At 42.8% G+C, this 18,431-nt stretch overlaps 1 protein-coding gene across 4 annotated transcripts in view; it reads left to right on the top strand.

The window, feature by feature from the left end:
- The window catches only part of LOC135524522 (junctophilin-3-like), a 30,776-nt gene extending 13,679 nt beyond the window's left edge, over positions 1-17,097 (top strand). The window contains exons 3-5 of one of the 4 annotated variants that reach the window (XM_064952118.1): positions 8,222-8,346; positions 11,110-12,113; positions 13,457-17,097. In XM_064952118.1, the coding sequence (XP_064808190.1) occupies positions 8,222-8,346; positions 11,110-12,113; positions 13,457-13,537 (1,210 nt within the window). In that variant the 3' untranslated portion in view covers positions 13,538-17,097. Of the gene's footprint in view, positions 1-8,221; positions 8,347-11,103; positions 12,114-13,456 lie in introns of those variants that run through there. The other 3 variants (XM_064952117.1, XM_064952121.1, XM_064952119.1) reach the window with 3 other exon arrangements.
- The last annotated feature ends 1,334 nt before the right edge of the window (positions 17,098-18,431 follow it).

Genomic DNA, 18,431 nt, shown 5'->3' with positions numbered 1-18,431 from the left:
AAAACATAGAGCCACTAGAAAGACAGCAGTCTCACACAGCATGATGTTAAAGGATAAGAAGCTCATTCACTCAGACATAATAAGCCAGTAGGTCCCAATCATAAGAATACAAAAACACAACCATTAGGCTAAGCATTTCTCAAATTGCATAACTATTACTTTTCATCATGTTCACCACACAAAGTAACCAGTGATCAATCTAAAGTTTAAATGCAACAATCTTTCACACACATACTGTAAGTTATTTTCAGAGACAGCTAACAACAGCAAGCGAGCTGCAATAAAAAAAACACTATTCCATTCACCAGACAATGATCATTTGAAACATAACTTCTTGTTGAAAGTTCATCTTGAAAAGGGCGAAGCCAGAGTAACAATTTAGCAACAACATCCTCTTCGATAACACATGCTGCAGCTGCTACACACTTTTAACAAGCTTAAGCTAGTAGTTTCCATACGTTTTTGTAAGAACCGTCCCACCCAAGTCAAAATGTGATTGGTTGATTCCACTGTTACTCCTAAATTATACCAAAATACAGTTAAATGGCAGATGCCTTCTATCTAGCTTCTGAGGGCCTAGCCAATTGCTGACATAGCTAGTTAGATTTATCCCCCCAGAGACCAAAAAAAAAATCCTGATTGGATCTTTTTTTTTGTTTCAGTGTTAACCCTTTCCTTTCCAAAACCACCTGAAGAGTTTCAGTCAGAATATCCTTGAGAAGGATAATATAATCAGAATACCATTGAAATATTATTGAAAAGTTTAAATAGAAATTCAACGTGTGTATATTTTAAGTGTATAAGTGTATATTTTAAAACGACAACAATTATTTTATAAATTCTTAGGTCTTCTCTGAAGGTTTAGAAGGCCCTCACGGTTCCCCACTGTTAGTTTGTGTATCCCCTTCTGGACTGAGGAACTGAAAGAATGCAACATTGAGCTACATTAGTTATAAACTAGGGTTGGATTACATAGCTGGTTGCTCTTAGATATCACACATGCATGTGGAACTCTGCACCGCCCACTATACTGAGTTCCTCTTCCTGACCAAACCAGACTGGGGTCTGAATGAGGCTGGTATGGATTGTTTAAACACGTTGCCCGGAACCTTGATGGGTCTATATTGATGGGTGAGCAGTAGAGGCAATCAATGATGTGGGTATACACGATCATGGTGTCATGGCTATGAACTATTACATCATTATTTGAAAGCATGTATGCATTTGTTCATATGTGTGTGTGGGTGTGACGTGTGTGCGTGCATGCGTGCATGCATGCACATGTGTATGTGTGTCCGTGCATAAGTGCATGTGTGTATGTGTTTTTGTGGTTGACAGAGAGAGATAAAGAGAAAGCCCAATTAGGCCATAAGCTATGATAACAGAATACCTGTGTGATCTGCCTGTTTCATGACTTTCTTTTGCACTCCTGTGTTGGGTCGTTGAAGCCTTCTCCCGGAGGGAGGTGGGAGAAAGGCATGACGGGAGATAGAGAAAGAAAGAGAGTATCAGAGATACAGAGAGAAAGAGAGAGAGAGAGAGCGACAGAGAGAAAGAGAGAGCGACAGAGAGAGCAGAGGCAGGGAGTGATATCTGCATTGGCGGACAGCCTGAGAGAGACAAGGGAGGCTGAACTGGAGGCTGGCGCGCGCGCACACACACACACACACACACACACACACACACACACACACACACACACACACACACACACACACACACACACAATTTGCATGCAAACAAATGTTCAAACACCCACGCTTACAACCTTCACACCCAGCACACTTTTCCAAGATCTCCAAAGTCTTAACTATGCATATCGATTAATTATTATATCATAGGATGCAACCCCAAAGGCTATTATTCTAAAAACTATGGACTTAAGTCTTGTTTTACATAGCTATGTTACGTTTTGTGGGCACCTGTACACTTCCATGTGTGTGTCTGTGTCTGTGTTTCTACACATACATACAGTATATGCAAGGGTATGCATTTGCTATATTTGGTTCTAAAACTCAAATCCTATTTAAGCTCATCAAACTCTTCCAGGCACACTGGCTACAGCTAAGTACCTACACAGGGCGACAGGTAGCCTGGCTGTTAAGAGCACTGGGTCAGTTACCGAAAGGTGGTTTGAATCCACGAGACGACTAAGTGACAAGTCTGACGATGGGCCCTTGAGAAAGGCACTTAACCCTAATCGCTCCTGTAAGTTTCTCTGGATAAGAGCGTCTGCATATTTTTCTTTTTTTAAGTATAGTAATAGGGCACACTGGCTACAGCTAACTACCTACACAAGACACACTGGCTACAGCTAACTACCTACACAGGGCACACTGGCTACAGCTAACTACATACACAGGACACACTGGCTACAGCTAACTACCTACACAAGACACACTGGCTACAGCTAACTACCTACACAGGGCACACTGGCTACAGCTAACTACCTACACAGGACACACTAGCTACAGCTAACTACCTACACAGGAAACACTGGCTACAACTAACTACCTACACAGGACATACTGGCTACAGCTAACTACCTACACATGGACACTAGCTACAGCTAACTACCTACACAGGGCACACTGGCTACAGCTAACTACCTACACAGGGCACACTGGCTACAGCTAACTACCTACACAGGACACACTGGCTACAGCTAACTACCTACACAGGACACACTGGCTACAGCTAACTACCTACACAGGGCACACTGGCTACAGCTAACTACCTACACAGGACACACTGGCTACAGCTAACTACCTACACAGGGACACTCATTATAGATGAGGGCATCTACACCTCGATGCAGCAGGATAATACATTTATCTCAACTCATGTCAGCTGATTCAGTGTGGCACTGCTATAGCACAGAGAGAGGAAAGGATGAGAGCAGGGGTATGGGGGTATCATTTTGTATACAGGAACAATAGCAGCCACTGCTTGACTTTAAAGCAGTCATAAAATACAGTAAGGAGAATGTGAGTAACATACCTCTGTCTGTGAGGACAGGGATGCACATTTCGAGGAATACCGTGTGAGAAGAGATTGACCTCAACCGTTCTATGCTATACATTTTAATTGCCTCTAGAGCAGTTCTCCGGTGCAAAGACTATACAGGCTAACCCAGATATTATGAGAGGAAAGGTATTTTCCTTGTAGAACTCCAAGACAAAGGTTACTCTTCGAGGTAAGATACCAAGAAATAATGCATAGTCACAGAAAAAATAGGTAAACAACAAAAAACACTCACACACACAGAGAGAGAGAGAGAGAGAGACATACTCACAGACAGAGGCAGAAGGAGACCACAGTAGGACAGAAAGAGACCACAGTAGGACAGAAGGAGACCACAGTAGGACAGAAGGAGACCACAGTAGGACAGAAGGAGACCACAGTAGGACAGAAAGAGACCACAGTAGGACAGAAAGAGACCACAGTAGGACAGAAGGAGACCACAGTAGGACAGAAGGAGACCACAGTAGGACAGAAGGAGACCACAGTAGGACAGAAGGAGACCACAGTAGGACAGAAGGAGACCACAGTAGGACAGAAGGACACCACAGTAGGACAGAAAGAGACCACAGTAGGATAGAAGGAGACCACAGTAGGACAGAAGGAGACCACAGTAGGACAGAAGGAGACCACAGTAGGACAGAAGGACACCACAGTAGGACAGAAGGACACCACAGTAGGACAGAAAGAGACCACAGTAAATCAAATCAAATCAAATTGTATTTGTCACATACACATGGTTAGCAGATGTTAATGCGAGTGTAGCAAAAATGCTTGTGCTTCTAGTTCTGACAATGCAGTAATATCCAATGAGTAATCTAACCTAACAATTTCACAACAACTACCTTATACACACAAGTATAAAGGGATGAAAAAGAATATGTACATAAAAAATATATGAATGAGTGATGGTATAGAATGGCATAGGCAAGATGCAGTAGATGGTATAGAGTACAGTATATACATATGAGATGAGTAATGTAGGGTATGTAAACATTATATTAAGTGGCATTGTTTAAAGTGGCTAGTGATACATTTATTACATAAATGTTTCCATTATTAAAGTGGCTGGAGTTGAGTCAGTATGTTGGCAGCAGCCTCTCAATGTTAGTGATGGCTGTTTAACAGTCTGAATGTCTTGAGATAGAAGCTGTTTTTCAGTCTCTCAGTCCCTGCTTTGATGCACCTGTACTGACCTCGCCTTCTGGATGATAGCGGGGTGAACAGGCAGTGGCTCGGGTGGTTGTTGTCCTTGATGATCCTTTTGGCCTTCCTGTGACATTGGGTGCTGTAGGTGTCCTGGAGGGCAGGTAGTTTGCCCCTGGTGATGTGTTGTGCAGACCTCACTACCCTCTGGAGAGCCTTGCGGTTGTGGGAGGAGTAGTTGCGCTGCTGCGCCTTCTTCACCACACTGTCGGTGTGGTTGGACCATTTCAGTTGGTCCATGATGTGTACGCCGAAGAACTTAAAACGTTCTACCCTCTCCACTACTGTCCCGTCAATGTGGATAGGGGGGGTGCTCCCTCTGCTGTTTCCTAAAGTCCACAATCATCTCCTTTGTTTTGTTGACTTCGAGTGTGAGGTTATTTTCCTGACACCACACTCCAAGGGCCCTCACCTCCTCCCTGTAGGCCGTCTCGTTGTTGTTGGTAATCAAGCCTACCACTGTAGTGTCGTCTGCAAACTCTATGATTGTGTTGGAGGCGTACATGGCCATGCAGTCGTGGGTGAACAGGGAGTACAGGAGAGGGCTGAGAACGCAACCTCGTGGGGACCCAGTGTTGAAGATCAGTGGGGTGGAGATGTTGTTACCTACCCTCACCACCTGGGGGCGGCCCGTCTACTTTGTCTCTATACTGTGGCTTAGCTTGTTTGATTGCCTTGCGAAGGGAATAGCTACACTGTTTGTATTCGGTCATGTTTCCGGTCACCTTGCCCTGATTAAAATCAGGGGTTCGTGCTTTCAGTTTTGCACGAATGCTGCCATCAATCCACAGTTTCTGGTTTGGGAATGTTTTAATAGACGCTGTGGATACGACATCGCCGATGCATTTGCTAATAAACCCACTCACCAAATCAGCGTATTCATCAATGTTGTTGTTCGCCACAATGCGGAACAAATCCCAGTCCACATTATCGAAGCAATCTTGAAGCGTGGAATCCGATTGGTCAGACCAGTAGGACAGAATGAGACCACAGTAGGACTGAAAGAGACCACAGTAGGACAGAAAGAGACCACAGTAGGACAGAAGGAGACCACAGTAGGACTGAAAGAGACCACAGTAGGACTGAAAGAGACCACAGTAGGACTGAAAGAGACCACAGTAGGACTGAAAGAGACCACAGTAGGACTGAAAGAGACCACAGTAGGACAGAAAGAGACCACAGTAGGACAGAAAGAGATGTTCATGAGATGTTAATAGGGTAAATGCGTTTATCAGAGTCCCTGCGTTATGTGGAGCTGATGAGACATTGATACCGGAAACAAGCATGAATTGTCTCCGGCTCTGTTCAACTCCATCTTGATGCAACTTATTAAAAAGAGGCTCCTTATGTGTGTCATCCTGAGGATTAGTGAGACTCTCTTTGTGTCCCAAATGGCACCCTATTCCCCAGACGGCTCAGGTCATGCCTTAGTCAGACCATTCTAGGTTACTTAAGATTGTATAAGCATGGACCCTTTCCCATTAACATAAGATTAGCTAGCAGCTTCTCAAGACAAATATATTCAGTGTGAATGAATATGTTAGATAGATAAAGGTGTGAGAGGAAGTTAATTCTCTAAATGTCTGCTAGAGTGGAGGTGGGGAGGAGGGCGTTTGTCTTCACTTGTGTGTTACAAGGTGAGTGCAGGTTGCATGAGAAAAATGGTTCAAGAGGTCGAGACATTGTGCATTGTGAGAGTCAGAGAGCGGTGAAATAACTTCTGTTCATGTGTGCACGTGCGCACGCATGAGAGTAAGAAGGTGTATTAGGAGAGATGAGGGGTGCAGGCAAAAAGTCCTGTGTGTGTCTGATGTCATAGAATTATTAGTGTCTGTTTCAGAAGTGGTGTTCTTACTGCTGTGGCTTGGTGTGATATAAATAGACAGAGAATCAAATCCATATCTGCCTTACATGCCAGCACATGTGTGTGTGTGTGTCTGTGTGTCTGTGTGTGTGTGTGTGTGTGTGTGTGTGTGTGTGTGTGTGTGTGTGTGTGTGTGTGTGTGTGTGTGTGTGTGTGTGTGTGTGTGTGTGTGTGTGTGTGTGTGTGTGTGTGTGTGTGTGTCAGTGAGTGGTGGGGTGATCACTGCATTCTTTCTAAATGATGGAGCTGTAAAATAACTCATGCAGTGCTCTGGGGCACAGTAACACTGAATGGAAGATTCCTATCCCCTCCCTCTCTCTCACTATGTTTCTCACTCCCTTGCTCCTGCAGTTGCTAGGACAACGGTCCAGGAGAGGGCTGGTCCACGGTAGAGCAGGATGAGGAGCTCTATCCCCCTCTCAGCTCACCTCAGTTTACCTCCTCACCACACCCCTCTCTAACACCCACTAATGTGTCCCTACCAAACACACCAGGGCAGCCAACACTGTCCACACGCGGCTATCTAAAATGAACAAACAGAAACTTTTACAGACTATTACTCTCACACACGCACACGCACATGCACACACGCACGCACGCACGCACGCACGCACGCACGCACGCACGCACACACACACACACACACACACACACACACACACACACACACACACACACACACACACACACACACACACACAGTGCTGTGAGCTCTAGTGCCAGGGTGAAGAGAGACAGAAGCAAAAAGAAACACAGGCAAAAAAATCAATGACCATCGACATGCAATACTGCACCAAGACAGTTCCTGCACAAACAAGGAGGAGAGAGGGAAATAGAAAAGGAAAGAGACAAAATAGAGGGTTCAGAGAGAGAGACTAGAAAGAATGGTAAAGGCAAAACGATTGGGAAAGCACCGTATGTTCTCCTCTGGACATGGGTTTATGTCATGCGAGCTAAAACGGAATTATCCATTTGAAGGGATTGCACATTATCATCAGGCCTCTATTATTTTTATGAGACCACAGTAATGTGACACAGAAACAGATGTCAGTATGGGGTTATCTGTCACATACCAGAAGGGTATACTACGATGGAAGCTACAGATGTAGGATCTTAATTTGAGCCAGTTTGATACAGCAGGGAAATAATCCTGCAGCCACAGGAAATGTGAATTATTAAATGGATTATAATTCATATTTTCAATTCAGCAGGCTATAGTGTGAAATAGGCTTTTAGAAGTGAGGTATTTATTTTATTACTTATCGTTAAGGTCATCTTTGGTGTGCTTATCAATGCACGAGTACCTTTTTCCCACTCCTATCAGCAAAATAATTGTATTGTCATACAAAGGTTTTACTGTGTGAAGTTTCAAGTGCATTCTGTCATTACTAAATGTGTAATGTGATAGGTAATTCAACATTACTATTTTTTAACACACACACAAAAAAAATATATTTATATATATATATTTAATCAGTCATCTTCCTCGAATGAAGTGGATGATGACGCAATCTTTGCGAGAAGGAGAGAATCTGATTTCATTGGTCCTCAACTCGAGGCTCAGATACTCAGACACCTGCACCAGAGCAGGTTAGTTCTGAAGGATTCATTGCCATAGAAATGTACCTGGCTAAAAGGTGAGACACTTTCGTGGTACCGGTTATCCCGAGTTGAACTCAGATTTGACCAAAGTAACCTCTGTAACTCCTAAAACTTGATTCGTAGTATCGTGCTCTGGGTTCAAATACTATTTACATTTTTTCAGTTACTTTTAAAGACAAGTAGTTGAATATTGGAATTTATTCGAAAATACACTTGGAAAGTATTTGAAAATACTGAAATACACAGACTGAAATACACTCCCATGCATTTAACCCAGGCATTTTAAAATAGTATTTGAAATAAGTATTTGAAAATATGTTAAAATAGTAGGCTATTTATAGGAAATGATTTGAAAATACTCCAGCATTGGAATTGGGTAGCCCTGACTTAGAGGGTCTGACCTCACAATTCCTGGCTGTCTATTATATTATACATTCCAATGCACGTACAGTACACTCACAAAGTCAGTCATGCAACTTGCTCCCTGCAGTTGCATTCTTTAATTAATTATTATTTACTCACCACCAGGACAGCCCATGCACGAGGGAAGGCAGAGGCGGCCATGGGAGCAGCCCAGAAGGCCCAGGAAGAGTGTCGCCTCGCCAGGGTCACGGCCAAAGAGTTCTCCCCCTCCTTCCAGCACCGCAAAAACGGTGAGTGTGCCACCATCCCCATAGCAACCATCAATACACCAGAAGCACCAATTTTGTCACACACAGTCTTTTTATAACCACAAATGTCAATACACTAATGCCCTGAGTCTATTTGGCACTCACAGTGTGTCACTTTATTTTATCAACTTGAAATGCTGAGAGAAAATACATACGGCATCATATATGAATAAACATACAGTATGTCTCCTGAACATGTAAATAATGGCAAGAGAGAGGAGAGAATGGCCAAGTCAATCAGGTGTCAGTGGCAGGCATGTGGGTGCTCTACTGTATGTGCTCGTGCCCCATGGGACCGGTTACCCACAGTGCAGTGCAAGTCATGAGTGATGGAGGCAGCAACAGGAAGCTGGAGGGAGGTCAACAATGAACTTTCCAACAAGCCCACGCAAGGCAGGCTGACTGACACACACTCTTAAACACACACACACTTCCTGACATATACTCTCCCTTGCTTGTTTGTTTGTTCCACGTACCTGACAATACCTTGATGGCTGTTTTGAATGTCATGACATTATAAAGACTCACAGTTACAGATTCCCTAGGAGGCTGAGTTTATCCTCAGAGCAACAACAACAGCATTTGTCTAAACTGAAACGGGTCATTTCACCAAGCTCTTATGTGCCAACAAAACCTTTTGCACACAATATCTGTGCACTTGCACATGATAAATTAGCACATTGAGCACTGTTAAGGCTCAGAGTGAGAGTGATAGTGTTGTGCTGTGTCTTGCCGTGCTGTGCTGCCTGTTGAGCAGAGTAAAGATTGTGTGAGTGCTGTGACTGGCTGGGTGCAGACGTCTGGGAGACAGCGAGGTAAGGTAGGCAATGCAGAGAGAGAAAGGAGTGTCTGGCGTAACTGAGTAGAATGCTTAACCAGCCCCCCCCTCTCTCTCTGGTGCTGCTGACTGAAAAACCTTAAAGACAGGACAGGAGTGGTCAGGAATAGTCTGTCTGTCTAAGAGGTATTCTATTCTATTGTGTTGTGTGCATGATTGCATAATATAATGGGCACGTCAACTACACACATCTCAGGAAAGGAATTTAGGTCATTTTAAGGGCAATATATGGGGTTATGGTTCCTTCCATATGCACGTCCCTTTGATTTCCTTTACATAATACTGACATCATCTGGTTGACGTTAGCAGTACAGCTGTTCATGTCATTCATGGGGTAAATTGGCCATGGCCATATCACAGAGATTGAACTTGAATATAAAACAAGTCCAAACATGAATATAAAACAAAGAGAACTCGAAATCATTCACTTTGAAATGGGACTATCCCAACGTAATAACTCTAAATCGTTCACTTTGAAATGGGACTATCCCAACGTAATAACTCTAAATCATTCACTTTGAAATGGGACTATCCCAACGTAATAACTCTAAATCATTCACTTTGAAATGGGACTATTCCAACGTAATAACTCTAAATCATTCACTTTGAAATGGGACTATCCTAAATCATTCACTTTGTAATAACTCTAAATCATTCACTTTGAAATGGGACTATCCCAACGTAATAACTCTAAATCATTCACTTTGAAATGGGACTATCCCAACGTAATAACTCTAAATCATTCACTTTGAAATGGGACTATCCCAACGTAATAACTCTAAATCATTCTCTAACTAATTTACTTTGAAATGGGACTATCCCAATGTAATAACTCTAAATCATTCACTTTCAAATGGGACCATCCCAACGTAATAATCTAAATAATTCACTTTGAAATGGCACTATAATAACTCTAAATCATTCACTTTGAAATGGGACAATCCCAACGTAATAACTATAAATCATTCACTTTGAAAAGAGAATATTCCAACCTAATAACTCTAACTAATTTACTTTGAAATGGGACTATCCCAATGTAATAACTCTAAATCATTCACTTTCAAATGGGACCATCCCAACGTAATAACTCTAAATAATTCACTTTGAAATGGCACTATCCCAACGTAATAACTCTAAATCATTCACTTTGAAATGGGACAATCCCAACGTAATAACTATAAATCATTCACTTTGAAAAGAGAATATTCCAACCTAATAACTCTAAATAATTCACTTTGAAATGGGACTATCCCAATGTAATAACTCTAAATCATTCACTTTGAAAAGGGACCATCCCAACGTAATAACTCTAAATCATTCACTTTGAAATGGGACTATCCCAACATAATAACTCAAAATCATTCACTTTGAAATGGGACTATCCCAACGTAATAACTCTAAATCATTCACTTTGAAATCGGACTATCCCAATGTAATAACTCTAAATCATTCACTTTGAAATGGGACTATCCCAATGTAATAACTCTAAATCATTCACTTTGAAATGGGACTATCCCAACGTAATAACTCTAAATAATTTACTTTGAAATGGGACCATCCCAACGTAATAACTCTAATTCATTCACTTTGAAATGGGACCATCCCAACGTAATAACTCTAATTCATTCACTTTGAAATGGGACTATCCCAACATAATAACTCTAAATCATTCACTTTGAAATGGGACTATTCCAACCTTGTGTGTCATGCTGTCCTGACTCTCTGTCTCTCTGTTGTGTCTCTGTCTGTGTTTCTCTTTCTGTCTGTGTTCTCTCTTTCTGTCTGTCTCTCTCTCGTGTCTCTATCTGTGTCTCTGTCTGTGTCTCTGTCTGTGTGTCTCTCTCTCTCTGTGTCTCTGTCTGTGTGTCTCTCTCTCTCTGTGTCTCTGTGCTATTGGTCAGGAGTAGAGGTTCAAAGGCCAAAACATCAGAACTCCAGTGAGAACGACATTGAGGTGGTCTCCAGTGGTACAGGGCCAGACAGTCCTGAACTCTACATGAAGGGCACTACACCCCCAAACTTGACCCCTGACCTTAGCCCTGAGGCCAGCCACCCCTCCTCGCCCCCCTGCAGCCCTGCCACCACCAAGCCACACTGCACCAAGAATGCTCGCTTCCTGCGGCAGAGTGCTGTGGACGATGCTGGGGGTGGTGGCGGTGGGGGAGGGGGCAGTAGTGGGCAGGAGATCCAGGTGCTGATGGAGGGGCGCGGAGGCGGGGAGTACCTTAGGGCCAACAGCTGGATCGAGGACAAGGACAAGCACTCTTATAAAGGGGGCAGGAGGGGGGGCAGCTGGGGCAGAAGTCGCTCTACCACCCCCTCTGTCCAAGAGGAAGCCAGGGGCAGCGGGCGCACAAATGGCCACGGCCACAAGCACGCCTCCTCCAATCACAAGTCTCGAGAGCATGGTTCGTCCAATCACAAGGCCTCCAGGGACCGGTGGTCGGACTGCCCATCAGCATCGTGGAGGTCCCAGCGGACGCACAGCAGTGACACGCGACTGCTGGAGCAGGATGAGGAGAAGCTGAGCAACTACGAGATGGAGATGAGGCCACTGCAGCCGATGGACTCCAACTCCCAGAAGCCCTATGGGCTGGGAGAGGAGGGCCATGGTCACGGGGGCGAAGCCCACTCCCACACGCTGCATAGGCAGCGGCCTAGTAAGAGCCGGGAGGCCAGGGAGGGCCGAGACATGGAGGCGGCACGGCCTTCAGGGGCGCGGGAGGGTAAAGAGGGCAAGGAGGGACCGGCCCCAGACTCAATGCAAAAGATGGACAGTCTGCGCAAGGAGGACAAGCTGGAGGCTAGGCCTCTGCGCAGGGATCTCACCCTCTCCCCCCCACAGAAATCCTCACCCATTGCACTAGAAAACGACGATGACAAGAAACTGACCCAGCTCAAAGCAAACTCGGTAAGGAGTCCTCCTCTCAACCACACATTCATAGTCACATTTAGTCATGTAATTTATTTATTGTGTGCACACATGCAGAAAAATACACATGCATGGGTAATCACTTCCATGTACATGTCAACTGCACTCACACAGCTCTCAGATACAACTTTACTGTATACAGACAAAATAACAGAATGAACTCTTATGTGTAAGGTAGCAAGTGGGAGCATCCCAGGCCCTGGTGTAGTCTCCTGATAGGCAGGTGCTCTACACAACACAGACACCTTGGTTGGGCTTCTAACCTCCCACATTCCCCCTCCACCACACCACAGCCTCAGCTAGCTATCTCCCACTGTACTCCCAGCACCTTAGTAACAGCAGATTGGCAAAGTAGCTCCTTCCACAAAGCAGCCCCGCATTGGCTGCCCCACGCTCTGTTGCTAGGGAACAGGTTATGCCTTGCTTCAGCGGTAGCCAATAAGTGGGCGTGTGATGGTGACTGGGGGGGGGGGGTGGTTGCAACCGCAGTGAGGCAAGTAATGCAGCGAACTTGTGTAAGACATGAGACACAGACGTAGATTCTGCAAGTGATCACATTGTAATACACTCTTGGACAAAGATCCCACTATGATATATTTTAACAGCCTAGGAAAACGTACATCCATTCATGAGGATACTCCAACACATGGAGCTAATGTCCACGTATCTCACAAACAAATGGGATCAGTGACCTGAGCCATCTACACAACATGTTTGGCATGGAGAGTGCACCATGTAAAATACATGATGAATTATACACAATACATCCTTAGGGTTAATCATTCAGTAACATGGTGTGGAGTAAACATAGCTGCTGTAGGCTACCAATGATTATGTGAATTACAGTGTAAAGATGTATCTTTATTCTAAATATTTTAGATATCATACTATGGACTCAATTGCTTTGATAATTACATCGTTAATTTGTGATGCTCTCTACCTTGTACAATAGATCCAGTCCTGCACATTTTCCATGACAGTGTTACAGTACATAAGCCTATCAGTTAGATTTCACTAACAGTCTGCTGTTTAGACATGCTGGCTCTCAATGACACAGAGACTCACTTGAAAATATTGTATCTCTCAAATGAACCTAATTATACAGAGTAAATACCAAAATCAAAGAAAGTACACATTAGCTGTGTATTTGCTTGTGTGTTAAGGCAGAGCTGTGTGTGTGTGTGTGTGTGTGTGTGTGTGTGTGTGTGTGTGTGTGTGTGTGTGTGTGTGTGTGTGTGTGTGTGTGTGTGTGTGTGTGTGTGTGTTTACGTTAGTGAAAGTCTGAATGAACATGTTCTATTCTCTCCCTCCCTCCTCCACAGAGCTCCAGCTCAATTCTGGTCGTCATGGTGATTTTGCTCAACATTGGAGTCGCAATTTTGTTTATCCACTTTTTTATTTAAACATGTATTGCCTATTGATTCCTTTTATGATTATACATTATTATGAGTATTATCATGACTATCAGTAACCAGACCTTGACCATTTGACACTTTTGTAAAGAATATAGTAAGAGGATAAACAATATGGGGATACAGATGGTTCCCAATGCCCAGATTTCAGATAAGCAGTTATCTGCAAAACATCTGCAAAACATTTTGGATTTCTCTCCCTGAAATGACCTGTTCTTCTTCTTAAATCATAGTTTAAAAACGTATAATTAAAATGATTCATTTGCTCACATATGACATGTTAATATATATTATTTTGTATTCCTTAATTGCCTTTTCTCTCTGTTGATATTGCTGATGTTCTTTTGATTGAGTTTGTTTCTGGTGGTAGACTCAGATGAGTGGTGGCACTGCCTGTATGATGGTGTAGTGGGTCAAATGAGGCAGAAGATAATGTATCTACTCTGGTTGTGACTGTGTCCACCTGACCTGGGTTCAAATACTATTTAATAATATATTTAAATACTGTATCTGTGCTTGATTGAGCTTACCTGTTGCAGTGGAAACAATAGAAAAGTCCCAAAAGTGCAAAACCATGCCTACCTGACAGCCGAGGCAGGCCCAAGCAAATGCTGAAAGTATTTGAAAGATTTCAAGTAGTATTTGAACACAGGTGTTGTCCAGCCAGTAATACAAGGTTCAAAGGGATGGGAAACGGCCCCCTGTCCCCTGTCCTACCCAGTGCCCTCCGAACCCACCCCATCCTCTACCCCTGCACATATCACCCTTCTGGCACGTTGTTCCCCTTCACGATTATAAGTTCAGCCTCTCACCACCCATCCTTCCCCTTCCCGGTAGTCCACTCATGACATCACACCATATCTTGTTACCCTCTTTTCCTTGTTTCATATAACTCTCCTTTCATTTTATACCCCACTGTGCTCCCCAAATCCTAACAACCAACCATTTTCACCAAGACTTCATTTTGTTTCTTTCTTTCATGAAAATATGATTAAATAAAAATAGGGCTGCAAAACAACTTTTGCAACTACAGAATCTGGTCAGCAACAGGACATGTTTACAATCTGAAAAACCAGGATGACCAATACAAATTTGCCTCTAACAACTATAACACCATACCTATCTATGGTAGTAAACCGTTTGTAAATTTAGCAACCTGGGTTACCAAGATTGAAACATGTGCAAGGAACTACTCTTTATCAAGTCTAATCCGTCTGCAACCGGAGTAGGAATAGTTCTGTCTGAAAGGACTTCATCCAGGTCTCTAATGTAAAAGATTCTCTCTATAGTCTACAACAAAAGTCTCTAATGTAAAAGATTATCTCTATAGTCTACAACAAAAGTCTCTAATGTAAAATATTCTCTCTATAGTCTACAACAAAAGTCTCTAATGTTAAAGATTCTCTCTATAGTCTACAACAAAAGTCTCTAATGTGAAAGATTTTCTCTGTAGTCTACAACAAAAGTCTCTAATGTGAAAGATTTTCTCTGTAGTCTACAACAAAAGTCTCTAATGTAAAAGATTTTCTCTGTAGTCTACAACAAAAGTCTCTAATGTAAAAGATGTTCTCTGTAGTCTACAACAAAAGTCTCTAATGTAAAAGATTTTCTCTGTAGTCTACAACAAAAGTCTCTAATGTTAAAGATTCTCTCTATAGTCTACAACAAAAGTCTCTAATGTTAAAGATTCTCTCTATAGTCTACAACAAAAGTCTCTAATGTAAAATATTTTCTCTGTAGTCTACAACAAAAGGAAATCATGAACTAAAGGAAAGACCTCTCAAACACACACACACTGTACAATTCCATGTACACAACAGGTACAATACTCATGCACGTCTGTCCAGTGGAGTTATTATACGCTAGATTTGTATAAAATATTGACATTCCAACCAACTTCATCAGTATCTCTCTGGTCTTTAATGTACAGGTTGAACTTCATATGAGGACTATAGGGGATGACATTCTGTCAGTTGTCATCTAACTGCCCCTTTGGCCCCAACAGAGTCTCTCTCTCTTTCTCTTTCTCATTACAGTATAATGACTAAAGGTTTCTACCCAAACCTCGCCCCACACACCTGGTCTGGAGCCACTGGCTCGCCGTACAGTAAGAGACTGGTGTGCCCAAGTACAAGTTCAGAGACTGTTATGTTTCAAACTGCTGCTTTCAAAACAACGATTTCCCAAGACAGAAAAAAATCATCAACATTTCTAGCTATTTGCAAGACGTCTGAAAAAACGCCAACTGCCTTGTTTTATAAAGTAAGAAAAAAAATATATTCTAAAATGCATGGTCAAGTATGTTTTAGATTTGTATACATTTTTTTGGAAGAAAAAAAAGAAAGAAAATAAAAACATTTTAAAATGTCATCCCAATGAGGAAAGGTTGTCTTTTACTGGCTTTGCCAATTTACTCTTAGTTGTGAGCAAGCAGAACCTTTCCAGGTGTTGTCCAGTACTGTTCTGAGAAGCAGAATCTTCCATAGGATAGCCTGGGCTGGAGCTATAGTACGGTACAGTAAAGGAATCAGACAGTCTACTGCACCCCACTGATTCTCCATGACCAAGCCCACATCTTAGACGGAACTAAACAACAGAGACAGACAAACTAAGAGAGAAATGTTTTGTGTAACTTTTATAGCTGGCAAACTAACTCAAAGACTCTGAGACATTTATAGCATGTCTGTAATGGGCTAGTACTCCCTCCTGATTGTCCTGGTCCTCCAATCAGTAATCATTCACAATCTACAGTATGTGTGCTCTCTTCTCTTCCACCCATACCTCTCCGTTTCTCTATCCAACAAAGTCAAACAGAGCTGCCGGTGTGAAGGAATGAAAGCTGGGGCCAAATGCTTGGAGTTATATTTTTCAAGAACGTTTGCGCCAATGGAGGCTGCTGAGGGGAGGATGGCTCATAATAATGGCTGTATCGGAGTAAATGGAGTTGCATCAAACACATGGAAACCATGTGTTTGATGTATGTTATGCCATTCCACTAATTCCGCTCCAGCCATTACAACGAGCCCATCCTCCCCAATTAAGGTGCCACCAACCTCCTGTGGTTTGCTCCCCCAGTCTTGACTTACTGAGGTACTGTTGGAAACTGGACTGATACTGTAAGATGGTTAAGGCATATTATGGAAAATGGTTCACTGATTCAAAGAATAACTATGAATATTGGTCCAGCGGGTCTTGATGCTGAGAGGTGCAGAGGTGATCTACCTGTTCCTGTGGTTTTTCTACCATTCCGACTGGAAGTACCCATCACCTCGAGAGCCCATCGCATGCCCAAGCATGCCCAGTTCTTTTTCTCTCTCCTCTCCTCTTTTATTTATTAACTTTTTGGGGGTCTGTTTGTTTTTGAGTTATGTGGAGAAAATAATGAAAGTGTTTGAAAGAAAACTCATTGTTTGTGGTTATTGAATCCTTGTCTTCTCCCTCTTTCTTCAAGTCTTATTTTGCTCAGATCTTCTCCAACTTTGATATTGTATTATTCACTCAATTCTTTACATATACAGAAACAGTACTGATGATATCAGCTATAAAAGGCATTTTGTGTGTGTGTTTTCCAGGGTGTGTGTTTGCGCGTGCGCAATGCATGTGTATGCGGGTTTACACAGCATATTGTTAAACGGTTAAGGTATACAACATGTTAGACACCAAAGTATGATAAAGATGCAGAGGGAGTAAACCAAACTGCTACTTCAAACTGCACCATTGGAGGGGGGTCACCATGGCCACCATGATTTAGTATTCCTATCTTTCATGTGAGGGGCGTGGTCAGACATATGGGGGTGGGGCTAGCTTCCTGGGACCCATCTGGGACCCATCTTCTCAATAAAAGAGAGTGAGAAAAAAGGGAAAAGGCAACAACACACTTTAATTTCCATTTAATCAGTCTTGCCTCTATGCCATTTCAATGTGAACTATTCCTCTATACTCTCCCTTCTCTAGCCTTCTTTCTGTACTATGCTGCTGGATTACAATAATGCAGAGAAGAATAGCTGATGAAGCACAGACAAAAATTCCCCTTGAATATAATTTAAATGGTACATTCCACCTTGGTTTATACTGGCTACCTGTCAATAACATTACAGTGTGTGTGTGTGTGTGTGTGTGTGTGTGTGTGTGTGTGTGTGTGTGTGTGTGTGTGTGTGTGTGTGTGTGTGTGTGTGTGTGTGTGTGTGTGTGTGTGTCCTATACTGTATGTTGCTTAACCACACTGCTAACTTTAATGCCTAACCTTAAATGAAGACCAAAAATATATATATTTTGTTTTCATAAATGTTGACAATATAGCCAATTTTAACTTTGCAGCTGGCCTATCTAAGGGAAAATCGCTCAGTTCTGCCTCCAGGACATGACTCTTGACAATAAACGTCAACCTGCACTGCTGTCAACTCCCAGTAAGCCATCTCTCTGTTGCTCTGTTGCCAGACTCTGGAACCACTGTCTTGTTCTCATTGCAGCTCTCTGTATGTCTTGTTGTGTCTCTGATTGCCTCCCTGTCTGCTTGCTGTCTGAAGGGAAGCTAAGCCAATTTCACCAGAGATTACTGTAATAAAATCCCTGTGTGGAGTTTAGCCGTGTCCCACCACTAGAAGAGGATTATGGGTCATTCCTCTAAATATATTGGAGGAGGTAGAGAGGGGTTAGAGAGAGAGGTAACAGTCTGTCAAATATCTATCCAGCTAACAGCTGGGTGTATGATCACAACTACGCCCATAAAACACACACACAGATGGCTACAAAATGTGATTATTTGCCTTAACTGTGTAAGCATAATGTTATCATGAGTCACTAATACTGGGCCTGAACAATCTTAGCGGGACAACGTTGAAAAGGGCTGATAATGAGTGATGGTGAATATCATCTAGTCAGTCTG

Source organism: Oncorhynchus masou, chromosome 31 (genome assembly GCF_036934945.1).
Source record: "Oncorhynchus masou masou isolate Uvic2021 chromosome 31, UVic_Omas_1.1, whole genome shotgun sequence".
NCBI lineage: Eukaryota > Metazoa > Chordata > Actinopteri > Salmoniformes > Salmonidae > Oncorhynchus > Oncorhynchus masou.
Note: the sequence above shows the minus strand (reverse complement) of the source record. Positions and strands in the feature narration are given on the sequence as shown.